This window comes from Schistocerca nitens, chromosome 8, assembly GCF_023898315.1.
Source record: "Schistocerca nitens isolate TAMUIC-IGC-003100 chromosome 8, iqSchNite1.1, whole genome shotgun sequence".
In the NCBI taxonomy this organism is placed as follows: Eukaryota; Metazoa; Arthropoda; class Insecta; order Orthoptera; family Acrididae; genus Schistocerca; species Schistocerca nitens.
In genome coordinates this window covers 311,427,720-311,445,310 of record NC_064621.1, presented here as the reverse complement: position 1 = coordinate 311,445,310, position 17,591 = coordinate 311,427,720, and the positions used below count along the sequence as shown (strand labels likewise).

Below are 17,591 nucleotides of genomic sequence, written 5' to 3'. Positions count from 1 at the left end.
TGGGATTCTCTGGTGTTAGAATCATACATCTGATAGTCTTGGCAAATAAGGACTCTGCTGTATAATGATATTTTACCCTTCCTTTTTACTTTCCTCATCTCAGATTTGAGTAAAATGTTTAAAATCCAGCATCCATTCTTTAATATCACAATTTCGTTACAGGTAGTTCACAATATTTTACACCATAACACATCAACATTCATCATACTACTCCTCAACTCACTGATACACTACCATTTGTTACACGCAAATCAACAACTGCAAAGAAAAAAATAGGTCATAGCTCAGAGATTATTATCTGGCATGTGCCATTTCTTTCACTTCTGGCAATGTCTGTTAATCTTAAAAATGCAGAGCTGCATCTTGCTTCGGATTACATGTTAAACGCAGGTCCCTCTACAATTGGCTAAGTAAGTCAATTCAAAGGTCATAGTAAGGCGAGTGCATAGTGCCTCCAATAGGTTATGTCAACCCCACCACCATTTCAAAAAAAATTAACGATTGTTCTGGTGCACTTTTTTTTTTAGATACAGTAACGCTAAATGTGTGCAACCATTTATGGGAGAAGAAAGTTCAAAATAACAATTAAATTACTAAAAAAAGTGCTCATCTGGCTCTCATTGATTTGGCTCAAAGTATTAATTGTTGACAAATATCAATGAGAGCCAGACAATAACATTTTAGTTTTTTAATTGTTATTTTGAACTTTCTTCTTCACTAAAATGGTTTCACACAATTAGTGTTATTGTACCTAAAAAAACTGCACCAGAGCAACTGCCCATTTTTTTAGGAACAGAGATGGGGTTGGCGGGGTTTGGCATAACCTATTGGAGGTGTTACGCCCTCGCCTTTCTCTGATCTTTGAATTGACTTACTTAGCCAATTGTGGTCGGACTCACCTTAACATGTGCTCCAAAGCATGGTGCAACTCTGCAGTTTTAAGATTAACAGACATTGCCAGAAGTGAAAGAAGTGGTAAGTACCAGATAATAATCCTAGGACTTATGAGGGATATGGATGCAACTTTATGTTATCAGTAAACTGATAACTGGTACCCAGTTGTATGACCAAAGATAAAAGTTATTCTTCCAATATACTAAGAGTTAAATCATTGTACAATTATGTGATGTTGCCTAATTGACAACTTAGCTTGCCACTGAGCCAGAACTGTACAATGCATTACAAGTTTGCCACCAGAACTACTTATTGGGACAAATATTAAAAGCTGTTAAAAAAGACAATTCCCTTAATTATAATATACTACATGTAAAGCCTTACATGCTCAGTCAAATGGATACCTTATGTTGAAAAAAAACGTTTTTCTCACTATAATGATGGATGTAAACCAGACAACAAACTCCAGAATAAGCAAATGGAGACCAAAGATTTGTCAATATCCCTGTCCCTCTCCCACACATACAAACAGAAGGCTACATGGTGTCTATCTCACTGTAAAAGAATAGAATTGTTTAGAATCCTTCATCACACCTGAATAATTAGAATGAGAGGAGCCAGGTAGAACAAGTACCACATAAAGGTGTTAATGAGTTACCAGACTGCACAGATGTTGATTGCATTTCATCTATTGTTCCAAATATTCCCAGACATTTTCTGTAGGATTCAGATTGGGTGATTTAGCAGGTGAGTCAAGGTGTGATAGTGTGCCTGAGTGTTTGTCAAACCAGGAATATGTATGTGCAGCCCTGTGAACATGGCTGTTGTCATTCTAGAAGATATGTGCGTCCACAGTATATTCATCATGGAGGATGTTGAAATAAACATCCTGCTTCATGTCCATAATAACCTGAATGAATCGGCCCAAGTCATGGTACGAAAAATACTCTCAAAACATCACAGAACAACCTTCGTACTGAAGTAAGCACATAGCTGATTAAAAGTCTCATTGGGCTGTGACTTTGTAGGCGTTCCCGGTTAATAAGTCTAGAAAATCTCTCTTTATTCAATATTTTAGCAATTCAGCTTCCTCCATCTTCAGGAGAATGCTGCTGCTGCTGTGTCCTGCTGAAAACTGATGCCAAGTCTGCAAACCATTGTCCTGTATAGGCCTCCATACCATACGTGGTGCATGCACTGCCCAACAAGTGGTGCCCTCCAAAACTGGGTGGATGGTACCACCCTCAGAAGAACACCAGCAGCAAAGGCATGTCACACTCAGAGACTATCTTCAAATACTCGGACTGGCTGCACCAAAGAACATACTGTTTTGATGTGGGACAGTACAGGGTTTCATGTCCTGCTAAGAGAAAACCCAGTGTCTCTATTAATCAGACTGCCAACCTAATTTCAATTGTCTCCTTATAAATACCATTCGAAAAATTGGAATTTTTAACAACTATCACAGTCTCCTTGAATTTCATCCCATGTCCCTCATTTAAGCAATATTCTGCTTGTGCCGGTTTTTATGGCTGTAGTAGCCTCATACAGCAGTGATGTTCCATGCACCTGTCCTGAACTGTGTGAATTGAACAGCTGATGTACGCCCTCCCACATTGAAATGGGTTTTTATGTGCCTGACTTCCTAAGCCCCAAATCATCTTTCATGGAGCTGAATAATGCCCTAATCTTGGAAGGTGGACGGAAAACACTGTTAATATGAAAACTCTTTAAAACTCTTCCACTCTTAAATGATATGCCCCAGAATGAGGAATAAAGGCCACAGACCTATGCTCCTCTTCATGGAGATCCAGGGATGACCCACACTCCATAGCCTGATGAATCTGCTTCTCAGAGTATCCATCCACTTTCTCTAAAGACAGTCACCAAATGTGCAGGGTCTTGGCTTAAACTGCTGGTGTTGGAAATGGTATATGCTCTGCTTACAAGAGTCGTAACAACACTACTGCATTGGTATGGTGTATGGCATTGTAGATACCAATCAGTGTGTGTTGGCTTTCACTGAAGCCTATGTCCCATAGTACCACCTGGTTTTTGTAAACCATGATGTCATGCTGGTATGAAGACAGTTGAAGTGGTTCAAAAAGTTGTTGAAAATATACATACATGTGGCCAGACAAATAGGTATAATCCATGTACCTCCAGAAGCATGTTAGTTACAAAGCCAAAGTAAGTGCCATGTTCCTTGAAGTCCTCAGTTTTCAGCAGGACTCAGTAGCAGCAGCAGCAGCATTTTGCTGAAGATGATGGACAGCTGGATTGCTGAAGTATTGAATGAAGTTTATTTTAGAATCCAGCAGCAAACATAGAGATTTTCAAGTTCCATTGGACTGTTGGTGCACTTGATGGTTCTTCTAATTTGAAAATAGGCAAAATACCAGAATACTTGCTTTTTGGTCACTGACTGTCCAATTTCTGTGACATTAAGCTCACTGAAGATATACAGTTTCATGAAAGGCTATTAGGAATGGCATTTTGTGAGGTACCTAACTCCAGAAGTTCACCACAGGCAGTTCCCTTCGCAAGTTATGATCAACAACTGGTTGAGATAGATCTGCATTCACTAAAGCAGCATTCCATGTCAGATTGAAACTGACTGTTATTGCCATGGCATGATGCTCATCTCTGATCCCTATGGTTTATGATCTTCCAATCATTGTTATGATGGTACTTTACATGGAAGCAAGTGTAAACCATTCCTTATGGATATGTTGGACAGTCTGCATTGATACACCAACAAATGAGGCAATTTGATTCACAGTTTGTTATACACATGTTCAAACATAATAGCTTCCTTATGTCATTCTGTCACATCTCCCAGGCAACACATCTTACTGTGCTGATTGTCTACAGCTGACTAGTGCACACACACCACTTCAGTGCCATGAATTTCTGAAGTATTAGCTCTAGACTGCGACTGTAATTGATGCAGTGAAATAAAAACTGTATTAAAAATATTACTACATATTGTATTAGTTAGTCTTTTGTTTCTGTTTATAATTGCAAACCTCCACAGTGTGTGGTGGTTGAGAGATCATACCAATAATGGAACTGCCCAGCTGGCTGACAAGAAACTACAGAAGAACAATAGATGGAGGGTTTTCAAGGAATTGTTTAAGTATAACAAGACACTTATTGAGGGAAATGAAATAGGATTTCAAAGTAGGAAATAACTCCATAATGGTTTCCAATGCTGGTAGCAAGGGTAATCTTCTTGTCCTGCTGTGCCCTAGTACAGTTTTTAATTCAGTTTTAGTAAACTTACAGAATGACTCGAGAGATTCAACCCTTACTGTGTATATGTGGAAATGCTAGTTTTTACAATTAATTAATAGTTGACCAGTAAAGAATTGTACACCAATTGGCAGGAGAGCCAATACCTGGAAGATTATTCACTAACTTGTGTTGCAATTTATTGAACAAATTGTTGTTTCTTCCCCTGCTCACCAGCAAAATTGTTGTTAGTGTTATCTGCAGAAATCGTAATGATCTTTCAGGAGTGCTAATTCTGCAAGGTTAGCAGGAGAGCTAGTGTAAAGTTTGGAAGGTAGGAGATGAGATACTGGCAGAAGTAAAGCTGTGAGAACAGGGCGTGAGTTGTGCTTGGGTAGCTCAGATGGTAGAGCACTTGCCCACGAAAGGCAAAGGTCCGAGTTCGAGTCTCGGTCCGGCACACAGTTTTAATCTGCCAGGAAGTTTCATATCAGTGTACACTCCACTGCAGAGTGAAAACCTCATTCTGGAAACATCCCCCAGGCTGTGGCTAAGCCATGTCTCCACAATATCCTTTCTTTCAGGAGTGCTAGTTCTGCAAGTTTCACAGGAGAGCTTCTGTAAAGTTTGGAAGGTAGGAGACGAGATACTAGCAGAAGTAAAGCTGTGAGGACGGGGCGTGAGTCGTGCTTGGGTAGCTCAGATGGTAGAGCACTTGCCTGCAAAAGGCAAAGGTCCCGAGTTCGAGTCTCGGTCCGGCACACAGTTTTAATCTGCCAGGAAGTTTCACCTTTCCCCCTCATGTTAATATTTTGTTAACATCTCCAGCACATAATTCTGGAGTAAACCTGAAGTTTCTCCAGATGATCAAGCACATTCATCATTCATTTTCAAGATGAAAATACCATGATGACTAAAATTTTGAAGTGCTGTGGTGTGCAGCTGACATTCAGATCATGTGATGTCCCTTGCTTGTCACCTATGAGATGCCATATTGGGTTCATTGTGTTCTGATATAACTTGCCTTTTATAACAGTATGCCATTTCAAAACACTGATGCAATGGAGATTTATCACAAACAAATCACTCTATGTATGATTTGCTATAATTAAATGTTGGTTAATATCACTTCAGCTGTAAACATCCAAAGAAGATTTTAAAGTGGACAGTAATAAAGCAAAAGATTGTCAGTGATCACTGTGGCTAGACATGTGCAATTGTAGAACAGAGGAACATAGGTTGATGTCCTATAATGTACATACTTTTTCCCATGTTTGTAACACATTCTGGGACTTTCTTATTCTTGTAACAGAAGTATCATGTGCAATATTCGATATTATTTTTATATATGAGTGTGCTTTCTCAGTAATGAGTTTCTTCCATTCCGTGACTTCAGTCTGATTAAAAAACAAAATATGAAACTACTGAGAGTGAAACAACTAGCAATATTCCCTCCTGTCATAAATATTTGACCATTTTTCCTGAATATGTCACAATTTCCAAGGGTGTGGTTAGCCAGAAATCTAAGAGTACAGCTTAAATTGCTGTGAGTGAAACAAGTAGCAATGACAATTACATTCTTGCATGTCACAAATATTTGCCTGTTTATTTTAACATATGTCATGATTTATGATTCAGGAACCTAAGAACACAGCTTAAATTGCTACAAATGAAATGAGCAGCCATCATATTTATAGTCTTGCTCATCACAAATATTTAGCTATGATTGAATCCTTAGAAAGGATTTCATAAATTTAGCGGCCAAGACAAAGATTACACATTATAGTGAGCAAGGGACATCACATGACGAGTACCTAATTTCAGCCCAATGGAGGTATGTCATGTGATCGCTTTCTGATTTCAGTCAAATTCCAGATGCATGCCATGTTATTTCTGAATTTTAGTCAGTCATAAAATACCTGCAAGGGGAGGAATCAATTTTAGATGAAGATGATTCAGTGTATTGACTATTATAGAAACAAACTGAGTTGTTGTTGTTGTGGTCTTCAGTCCTGAGACTGGTTTGATGCAGCTCTCCATGCTACTCTATCCTGTGCAAGCTTCTTCATCTCCCAGTACCTACTGCAACCTACATCCTTCTCAATCTGCTTAGTGTATTGATCTCTTGGTCTCCCTCTACGATTTTTACCCTCCACGCTGCCCTCCAATGCTAAATTTGTGATCCTTTGATGCCTCAAAACATGTCCTACCAACCGATCCCTTCTTCTAGTCAAGTTGTGCCACAAACTTCTCTTCTCCCCAATCCTATTCAATACCTCCTCATTAGTTATGTGATCTACCCACCTTATCTTCAGCATTCTTCTGTAGCACCACATTTCAAAAGCTTCTATTCTCTTCTTGTACAAACTGGTTATCGTCCATGTTTCACTGAGTACTATTCAGTTAATGAAAACTTGTGGAGCTGCATGTGGTGCAATAACATTTTTAAATGATTGCATCACATTTTGTATGTTAATATGTGAATTCAGGTTGAAAAGTTTTCTATCCACCACTATAGAGCAATTCATTGAATTCATTGACTTAAAACTGTGGTTATTCATTGCACTGTAGTATGACAACTTAGCTTCTTGTGCTGCCAACTGCCCACCCAGTTCAAGTACTTTTTTTAAGTTTATGTGGGAGTCAGTTCATCCTTCATTCCTAAGTACTTCTGTATGCCACTTCTGTGTGCACTGATTCTTCCTGACTAGTCTCTTAAACTTCAGCCTGCTCTTCATCATTACTAAATTGTGATCTGAGTCTATATCTGTCCCTGGGTATGCCTTACAATCCAATATCTGATTTTGGAATCTAACTGAAATCTTCCTGTATCTCCCAGCCTTTTCCAACTGTAACTACTCCTCTTGTGATTCTTGAAGAGTGTGTTCACTATTACCATCTGAAATTTAGTGCAGGACTCAATTAGTCTTTCTCCGCTCTCATTCCTACTACCAAGCCCATATTCTCCTGTGACATTTTCTTCTTCTGCTTCCCCTATAGCCACATTCCAATCCTTTATGACTATCAGGTTTTCATCTCCCTTTATGTACTGAGTTATCTGTTCAGTATCTTCATATACTTTCTCTATCTTTTCATCTTCCGCTTGTGACATTGACCTACAAGAATGTAGCCAAAGGGAGGGGCCCAGGGGATCCAAACCCCCTTATAACCTAAAGGCACTGGCACATGGACTATGCCTTTGAATGTGAACATTTAGTGTGCCAAGTTCAATATGCTGCCAAACACTCAGAAACAATGTAACTTGTGCATACAGTACTTGTGCCTCAAAATGGCATACATGATTGCAGCGCACTCTAGCACCAGTTGCTGGTTGTATCTGGCTCACAAGACACACAGTTTATGAAATGGACAGGCATAAAACTCCTTCATTGGCTCTATGAAAATGAACATTCCCTCCCTTGTCCATATGCTAATCATGTTGTTCTGTAGTATGCATAAATAAAAACTTCAAGCTCTGTGAATATTTTATGAGGAAAAAAGGAAAGTACCAAGTCCAGTCAGTAAGGACATCGGCTTATGAACACATTATTACAAACAGTGTAATACAAATTTGTAACAGTTCTACACATAAGATAAAATGATTTCATCATTCTCACTTTTTAGTAAAACCCTAAGCTCATTCCTATTTGAGTACAGTTCCTAGTCAATAGCAGAATCTTCACAACATGTGAAATAAAAATCTTGAAACTGGAAAGAGCAAAATATCTTATTGCAAGCAGCGCAAGCTGTCTTGTAGATGTTGCCAATAGAACAAACCCACTCCTCAGAAAGAGTGCACTTACATTTCCACATCAAATATAGAATATACTTCCATTGAGCAAATGAGAAAGTATTAGAATTTATTTGAAAATGTAAAGGTTAGTTAAAAATTGGATCAACCAGCAACACAGCACCTGTTATGTTTTAATTCTGCAACTCTACTCTTTACACTACACTGAACATGAACAAGCTATGACCATACTTTGCATCTTAACATCTCATGAAGGCTTGAATTGTTGATATGTTATTAACTGACATTTAACTACAACAAATTGCACCAAGAACAATGTAGTTCTGATGGATTCTCAACCTGCCATTGTTTTGAAATGGTCTGCTTCCATAATATGCAAGCTACAATAATTCTTTGGCCACAGGATATGATGTTTCCCATCATTTTACTACAACATATCATATAATTAACAGTGAGTTTTTTTTAGAGAGCCTCAGTTTTCTGATGCTTAACAATGGCATATGTTCATATTGACTTCAACTGAAAGCCAAATACAGCATCTCGTGACCCTGTACTGAGGAGAGAGTGCCTCACGTCACGTAGGTGGCATTCTTCCATCTAATGGTCTATGTTCATATGCACATTCAGAATATCTGACATGATAGATATTGCTCTGCATGCTTGGAAAGAGTCCCCAATGTGATTTTTCCATGTTATGGCATCAGAAATAGAGCATGCTGAGTGCTCAGTGTTTGAGTGCATTGTCCGTGTTGGTGACATCTTAAATGAAATTACACATGACCTAGCTGCCATGTAGTGAAACTGGAAGATATAAGAGGTGATCAAAAAGTTTCCATTTGAGGCTGTTGCTGCAGTGTAGATGAAACACAGCGTGACTCTGATTCAGGTAAGTAAGCTCCAACATGACGGTAAGGGATTAGTGTAGCATTTGTATCTTTCAGATATGCATGCTGCAAATATGGAAATGTGAACATGGCGACGTTGTTACCAAATACACCACAAGTCGCATACTTTACAAGTTGAGGTGAAATTAAAGCTTGAATCAGTATTAAGATCCCAAAACTGTAGCTCATGGTTTGGTGTAATTTGTTTTATTTTATAAAAAAATGTGGTGCTATAGTTTCAGGTTGACTGTTGAAATAACAATAATAATAATAATAATAATAATAATAATAATAAAAGAAAGTTATTGATGACCTAAGGAAACTGAAGAATTTTAATGACATGAAAGATACTTTAATAAGATTTGAGTCTAAACTGAGGAATTTGGGATGCTCTGTGCTGAAGGAGTTCTGACTTGGTTTCAGATAAATCGTAACTTTAAATACAAGATTGTAGTAGGAGAAAGATAGGTATTGTCAAAAGAGATTTGAACCCATTCAACTTTATAAGTTATTCAACCCAACATTAAGATTGTTTTGCTCTGCAATACAAAAACTTATATTAGAAGACTGAACTGTGTTTTGTTAGCAAAGAAGCGATACTTTGTATTCCAATTTTAATTCATTTGGCAACAGAGTGAAGTATCATGTTGCCAAATAAAGACTTATGAAATTGTGCATTTGGGTGAAGGGTACTGCTGCAGTGTAGATGCGACAGAGCATGACTCTGATGTGGCTATATAAGCACCAACCAACACACACACACACACACACACACACACACACACACACTGTTGAGAGTATTTGCTACACTTCTTTAAGAAAAAAAGAAAAACTGTTTTTGCTTAATTTCATAGATGAAGTTCTATTTTTACAAATGCCTCCCAAAAACAAATTTGTTTACATAAAATTAATAAATAAATAAATAAACATGTTTTCAGAATAAAATTGAAAAACACCAGCCTTTCTAAGGTCCTCTTCAACAACTGGACCTCACTCCCTCCCCCCCCCCACCCCCACCCCCCACCATGCCACAACCCTGCCTACCCCTTTAACATAATGCAGACTACATCTTGCAGCATGTATACCTGTACTATTGTTGTTGGTGTTGGTTTGATGTCTATTGCAATGAGAACAACCCTGTCACAGAAATGTTCACAGTAACTCACAGTCTGTCCTATCTTCTAATTCATAACAAATCCTACTGCCAACGTATCATTTTTGTGCTGCTGGTAATATTACTCTATAGTTGTCTGACTATAGATCCTTATCTTCTTTCCATTTAACTTTGCTGACCTCCTATACATCTAGACTGAGCCTTAGCATTTCCGTTTTCAGAGTTTCTAAATTCCCTACCGCATTCAAATTACTGACATTCCATGCCCTGAGTCATAGAATGTTATCCACTCATTGGTTACTAGTTATTTCCCCACAGTCCCCTCCCTGAGATCTGAATGGGGGACTAGTCTGGAAACTTTTACCAATAGTGAGATCATTGACACTTTTCGATTGCAGGCCACATGTCTTGTAGATATAAATTATGAGTCTTTAATGCATTGGTTTCCATTGCATTCTGCATTCTCATGCCATTGTTGATAGCTGAATCTTCCACATTTTAGGGCCTGAGTCCCACCCCTAGAGCAAGACGACAAGAATTTTAAAAAGTCACAGCACAGTGAGCTTCCAAGATATTGATTTTTACATTCAGATAAATGTATATATGATTGATTATTTATGTTAGAAATGCTTTTAAGTTATTATCTACAGTGAATTATGGAAATAATAATAATGAAAATAATAGTTATTAATGTCTTTACAAAATTGAAAAGGAAAATACTATAAATGGGACATATTTTATGAATTTAAATTCTTATAATAGAATACAAATAATGTTTTATGATTTGTTTACTTAAAACAGAATGACAACCAAATATTTTTGTAATTCCAGAAAAAATGTCTATGTTTTGAGTGATCTGGTACCTCCAGTATTTGAACATATCAAGTACTCCAATTGTTTGTATGTATCTTGTATATTGGTTCATGGTGAAAACAGGGCCACTGACCTGTTTGATTACAAGTTCTAGATAAAACTTGAACATCTGTCACCTAAGAAATAGACTGCTCATCTCTTGAAACAGGTGCACCTGATTTTCAGCAACTTGTGTCACTCCTGCTTTAGCAATTGATGAAAGAAGAAAAATGGTACAGCAAAAGACATTTTTGTTGATTGACCAGAAACAGGTCTTATACATTGTCTGACAAAAAAGTGAATGTCAATATAACTTCCTTCATGTACACACCATCAATGGGTATGTAAATGATTAGATTTGCAATTCTCTGTCACACACACAGAAATTAAAATCTGGCAACAGACCACAGTGAAAGTTCCTTTTCTCCTCCAGAAATGTCTGTTCTGTGACATTTTCCAACATTTAGCGATTAGTGAATGTCAGATGACATATCTTCAAAACAAGAATTTTTTTTATATGTGAATCTGTTGTTAAAACTTACTAGCTCTGAAGTTGAAATTAGTTTTTTTAATGATGTATTCTTGCTTTCAGCTGTTACAGTTTCATTTTATGGTTGACATTTTGGCATTAAGACAATTTAGAAGCATAAGATTTTGACATACAGGTTTATGTAAGATGAAGGTAACAATGGTGTTGTATATATAAGATTTCTTGTTATATTTATTACTAGCGTAGCAACTGCTGCTTTGCTCTCATAGACTGTATGGCCTGCTGAGATTTTTTTTTTTTTTTTTTGTTTTTATTTACTCGAATTTTTGTGTTGTTCACAAATTGCAACACCTTCTAAGCTTTTCATGCTAATTATGGTCATATAGGCATGGTCTTTTCTGAATATACTTCTGACTGTAAAGCGATTCTGGTAGCTGGAGTCCAAAGATTTTGACTAATCATGCCATTTATGTTCATGTGGAGATATTTCAATAGCAACTTTCATCCTCTAACAAATATTTCTTTATATGTAACCAAGAACAGAAATACCAGTTTCCACAAATTTAACTTCAAAATTTTTTTAATGTAACAAAATATTATCTTAAAAATTTTCATTCCCTATTGCATTCCCTTAGGTGTTGAGTTTCCAGAACACTGAAACATTTATGTTTTTTACTTTTATTTTTAACCAGTAAGTCAAATACCAATTGTCATAGATGTAGCCATAAAAATCCTTTAGTAGATCTTTAGTATTCTTTTTTTCAAAAAACTTTCATCCACTATTTTACCCATAGTAGTTGAATTTCCAAAAGTGCTAAAAAATGTATTTTTTATTTTCTGATTGAGAAACCACATACCAGTTTTCATAGTTCTAGCTTCAAAATTCCCTTAATAAAAACATACTTTCAAAAAAGCTTTTCATCTCCTGTTTCACCTCCTTAGGAGTGGAATTTTGGATAAACTCTTTTTGAAGGATGCCTAGAGTATAAGATCCACGCCCACTCCAAGCTTCAAGTTTCTGTTAGTTACTGAATCCGTCTGACCCTATTTCACCCACTTAGGGGTTGAATTTCCAAAAACAGTGAAACATCTCTGACCAAGTAGCCAAACACCAATTTTAAAAGATTTAGCTTCAAAACTACTTGCACAGTGAAATATTCGCATAAAAACTTTCGTATCTTGTTTCACCCACATAGGGCTTGAATTTCCAAAAAACTGTGAAGCACTTATTTTTTTTAATTTCTAGCTGAGAAGCCAAATTTAAATTTTCATTGGCTTTAAATATGCTTTCATAATAAAAATAATTATAAAAATCTCATTCTATATTTTTTTATTTGTAACCAAGAAGTCAAATCCCATTGTTCATAGATGTAGCTTTAAAAATACTTTTGTAGTTCTCTAATAATGATAAATTTTCAAAAAAAGCTTCCCCCTGCTATTTCACCATCAGCGCATTAAATTTCCAAAAATACTGAAACATATATTTCTTTTTTTGTGACCAAGAAATCAAATAACAATTTTCATAGGTCAAGCTTCAAAACAGCATTAATAGCAACATATTTAAAATTGATTTATTTGATATTTAATTGATGATGGTCGAAGTAGGGAGGATATAAGATGTAGACTGGCAATGGCAAGGAAAGCGTTTCTGAAGAAGAGAAATTTGTTAACATCGAGTATAGATTTAAATGTCAGGAAGTCGTTTCTGAAAGTATTTGTATGGAGTGTAGCCATGTATGGAAGTGAAACGTGGACAATAAATAGTTTAGACAAGAAGAGAATAGAAGCTTTCGAAATGTGGTGCTACAGAAGAATGCTGAAGATTAGATGGGTAGATCACATAACTAATGAGGAGGTACTGAATAGAATTAGGGAGAAGAGGAGCTTGTGGCACAACTTAACTAGGAGAAGGGATCGGTTGGTAGGACATGTTCTGAGACATCGAGGGATCACCAATTTAGTATTGGAGGGCAGCGTGGAGGGTAAAAATCGTAGAGGGAGACCAAGAGATGAATTCACTAAGCAGATTCAGAAGGATGTAGGCTGCAGTAGGTATTGGGAGATGAAGAAGCTTGCACAGGATAGAGTAGCATGGAGAGCTGCATCAAACCAGTCTCAGGACTGAAGACCACAACAACAACAACAACAACAACAACAACAACCATCGTCCCCTATTTCACCCCCTTAGGTTTTGAATTTTGAAAAATCTCGTTTAAAAAAAAACCAACAGTGTAAGATACGCACCTTCTCCAAATTTCAGGTTTTTATCCTAACTGGTTTGGGCTGGGCAATGATGAGTCACTCAGGACATTGCTTTTTATATACAGAGATTATTTTTATTATTGTTATTATTATTTTATTATTATTATATAAGATGTTGGTGTATAAGTTTACTCTAAGAGGGATAACAATGTCATTATATACGTTGTTATCTCTGTCCAACATAAACTTGTATGTCAAAATCTTATACTTGAAAATGGCTTTATATTGAAATTGCAAATGTAAAACAAAATTCTAACTGCTGAAGGCAAGATGTTATAATCTAAAATGTTCATAGAAGCTATGGATCCATATTAAAAGGGAGTAAAATTACAATGATTTGAACACTATAGTCTTTTATTACATTTACAGTTAGTTAGTTGGTTGCATGTTCCATTGATCAATCACACGGTACGGTAGCCGTTACAATGTGGAATGTGCCAAGAGCACAAGAAATGCACAAATGAAACAAGATTTTTTAATATGTATATGTTACAGTACAATGTTAAAGATTAATATTTCTATTATTTACCCCATTCCCTTAAATGGCACAACATGCATATACTATATTTATAGATTTATTTATTCCTATTGAAGAATTCATCTATGGTACAGAAGGAGTTGTCATGGAGATATGATTTCAATTTATTTTTTAAGCTATTACTATTGTCTGTCAGACATTTTATTTCATCTGGTAATTTGTCAAAACTTTTTATAGCAGCATATTTTACCCCTTTCTGTGCCAAAGATATGTTGAGTAAAGGATAGTGTAAGTCTTTCTTTTTTCTGGTATTATAATCATTGATGTCACTGTTGTTTTTAAACTGGTCCATGTTGTTGAGAACAAATTTCATTAGTGAGTAAATGTACTGTGAGGCTGTTGTAAGAATTCCCAGTCTTTCAAAAAAATGCCTACGAGATGTGTGACTATGAACCCCATACGTTATTCTAATCACTTTATTTTGAGCAGTGAATACTTTTTGTCTAAGTGTTGAGTTACCCCAAAATATTATTCCATATGACATCAGAGAGTGAAAGTATTCAAAGTATGTTAGCTTACTAATTTATATATCCTCAAAATTGGCAATTATTCTGATTGAAAAAGTTGCTGAACCTAGTCGCTTTAGAAGATCCAAAATATGAATTTTCCATTTACGATTCTCATCTATATGTACACCCAAAAACTGCTGCATTGTTTATTCAAACAATAATTGCACTGTTAATGATGTGTTTCCACAGAGAAGCAGCACTGCTCGAGACTGGTGGTCAGAAGAAATGTATCACCGTCTCAACATTCAGAGAGGCAGAATTCTTCACAGACTGTGGTTGGGATGATATTCTACTGGCAATCCCTCTTGCACCTTTCAACATTGGTCGTGCCAAGTCACTAGCAGATCGTATCTCAACCTTTCACTTGCTGGTCGACAATGTTGATTCTGCAACAGCATTGGCCAAATCACCAATACCTGCCGGCAAAGCTTCATGGTCAGTTTTCATCAAGGTTGATACAGGATGTGCAAGAGGTATGTGTGTGTCCTGTATTTATAACAGCACTGTATTTCAATGTTACAAAATTTTAAAATAATCTGTCACTAATAGAACTTGGTTAAGTCGTCACCAGATTAATTCATTTCCTTTGCTACAGATGTCAGACAGCAAAGAAACTATGGCTTTTAAGACTATTGGGGGAATGAAACATGCTATTAAGTCTGAAAATATTGCAGTGACTGATTACAAAGGCCGACATAATTGCAAGTGGTTTCTAGGTGTCATGAGGAGCAACCTGCTTGTTTAAAACAAATAAGTCAATATTTTGCCATATTTACAGTTTTATAGCCCCATATCCTACATTTACTAACTGGTAAAAGAAGAAAAATGACACAACAGAAGACATTTTTGTTGTTTTGACTGATTTAGGCCTAATACATTGTCTGACAAAAAAGTGAATCACACAGAAGATACGTTCAGATGCCAATGTAACTTCACTCACATACACACCATCAATGGGTATGTTAACCATTATATTGCACTTCTCTGTGGCAGATATAATGGCCATCAGAATGCATTAGCTCTGTTCATGTTTAGTGTTGTTACCAGGCCTGGGAAGGTATATATGTGCTGTTATCAGCACATCTGATGTGGAATCATCACTGTGAGGAGCAAAGATATGCCATATACTCATTTGAGACAGCATTATCAGCATTTGATCATAACCGAGGGCCTACATATTTCCTGCTGGTCAAATCATACAATATCAATGTTTGTGAGGCATTCATTTGTGACAGTGACATAATGTTGTACTGTACAGAAAAGTGAAGGCTGGCAAACTCATTGTCAAGGTTCTGGTAGACCACATCTGACAAACAGAAGGGAGAACTGCTGTATTGTGCAGCAAGCTTGTCTTAACACCTTCAAACCTGCGCCTACCTCCCAAAAACAAATAATGGACTCCCTTCAAAATTCTGTGTTATTCCACACCATTGTTTGGAGACTAGCAGCAGTGGATTGGGGAATTACCGCCCAAAACGTAGGCTGCAGCATGACACAAATGGCTGTGTTTGTAGTGGTGCTGTAGCTACTGATGAATGGCACTGCATTGTGTTCAGTGATGAGTCATGGTTCTGCACTACTCTAAATGACCATTGTTGGTGAGTATGGAGGCAGCCTGGGGTGAGGTCCCATTCGTCTAATGTTTTGGAGAGGCACAGGGATGTTACTCCCAGTGTCTTAGTGTGGGAAAACATCAAGTATGACTTCAGGTCACAGCTGGTAGTGACTGAGGGAACTTTCATGGCACAAAGGTACATCATGGATATTCTGCATCCTCAGGTGTTACCTCTCATGTGACAGTACTGTGCAGTCATTCTTCAGTAGGTCAATGCTTGTCCGTGTATGGCATGTGTCTCTATAAACTGTGTGCATGATGTTAAGATGCCTATGTGTCATCAAAATCTCCAGGTCTGTCCGCAGTTGAACATGTGAGAGACCAGCTCAAATGTCAGCTCTGTCCCATTGTCAGATCCAGGTATCAAGATCAGGTACAACAGTTGTGAGACAGCTTGTCTCAAGAGAAGATACAACTGCTTTATGATATCCTTCACAACTGAATCAGTGCCTGCATCCAGGCTAGAAGGAGTGCAGTGTTGTACTGAATGGTGTACTCATTCTACCAAGTTCTTTTTAATTTTGACTTGATATTGTAATAATTGAAACAACATTTCCCTCTCTACCTGTGAAATTTCTTTTCATTTTCTTATCCTTTTCTGGATGCTTCATTTGTTTTCCAGCACTGTCTGTTAGGCACTAAATACACAGTACATTTGAACTTCGATTTCACATTCTCCAGTTTTACATTGTTCACAATTCTATGCCATAAATTCATAGCCCTGTGAAAAATCCATAAGATTAATGCTGAAAATTCCCCAATTTTACATTTCTTCATAGTAAGGTTTACATCAGTTCTAAGTTTTTACTCTGTGTCTTGCTTGACTTCATCCTGTTTTCTTCCTATTGACATTTGATGTGACTGAACGAGTTACAAGGAGAACAAAAGACAAATTGCTCACACTACAGGTGGTAGTGATGTTAAGGGAATATTTTAGACCATTGTGGAGACAGGAGATGTGAGAGAGGAAATGCTGATGTAATCCATGATCGGTGTTGCCAACACAACTTATAACATTTAATGTCATTATGATACAACTACTGATAGGTTGCAGTGTTAATGGAAAAACAAGACAGTCAATCCCAGAATTAGATTTTCACTCTGTAGTGGAGTGCCAGACTGAGACTCGAACTCGGGACCTTTGCCTTTTGCGGGCAAGTGCTCTACCATCTGAGCTATCCAAGCACAACTCACGCCCCATCCTCACAGCTCTAGTTCTGCCAGTACCTCATGTCCTACCTTCCAAGCTTCACAGAAGCTCTTCTGCGAACCTTGCAGAACTAGCACTCCTGAAAGGTGGTAGAGCACTTGCCCGCAAAAGGCAAAGGTCCGAGTTCGAGTCTCGGTCCGGTACACAGTTTTAATCTGTCAGGAAGTTTTATATCAGCACACACTCTGCTGCAGAGTGAAAATCTCATTCTGGAAACATCCCCCAGGCTGTGGCTAAG

General features: G+C 37.2%; 1 protein-coding gene across 1 annotated transcript in view; it reads left to right on the top strand.

The window, feature by feature from the left end:
- LOC126199336 (D-threo-3-hydroxyaspartate dehydratase-like) overlaps window positions 1–17,591 on the top strand; it is a 180,214-nt gene that overhangs the window by 84,794 nt on the left and 77,829 nt on the right. Inside the window, exon 3 of the mRNA XM_049936189.1 lies at window positions 14,718–15,001. Coding sequence (XP_049792146.1) covers window positions 14,718–15,001 — 284 coding nt within the window. The remainder of the gene's footprint in view (window positions 1–14,717; window positions 15,002–17,591) is intronic.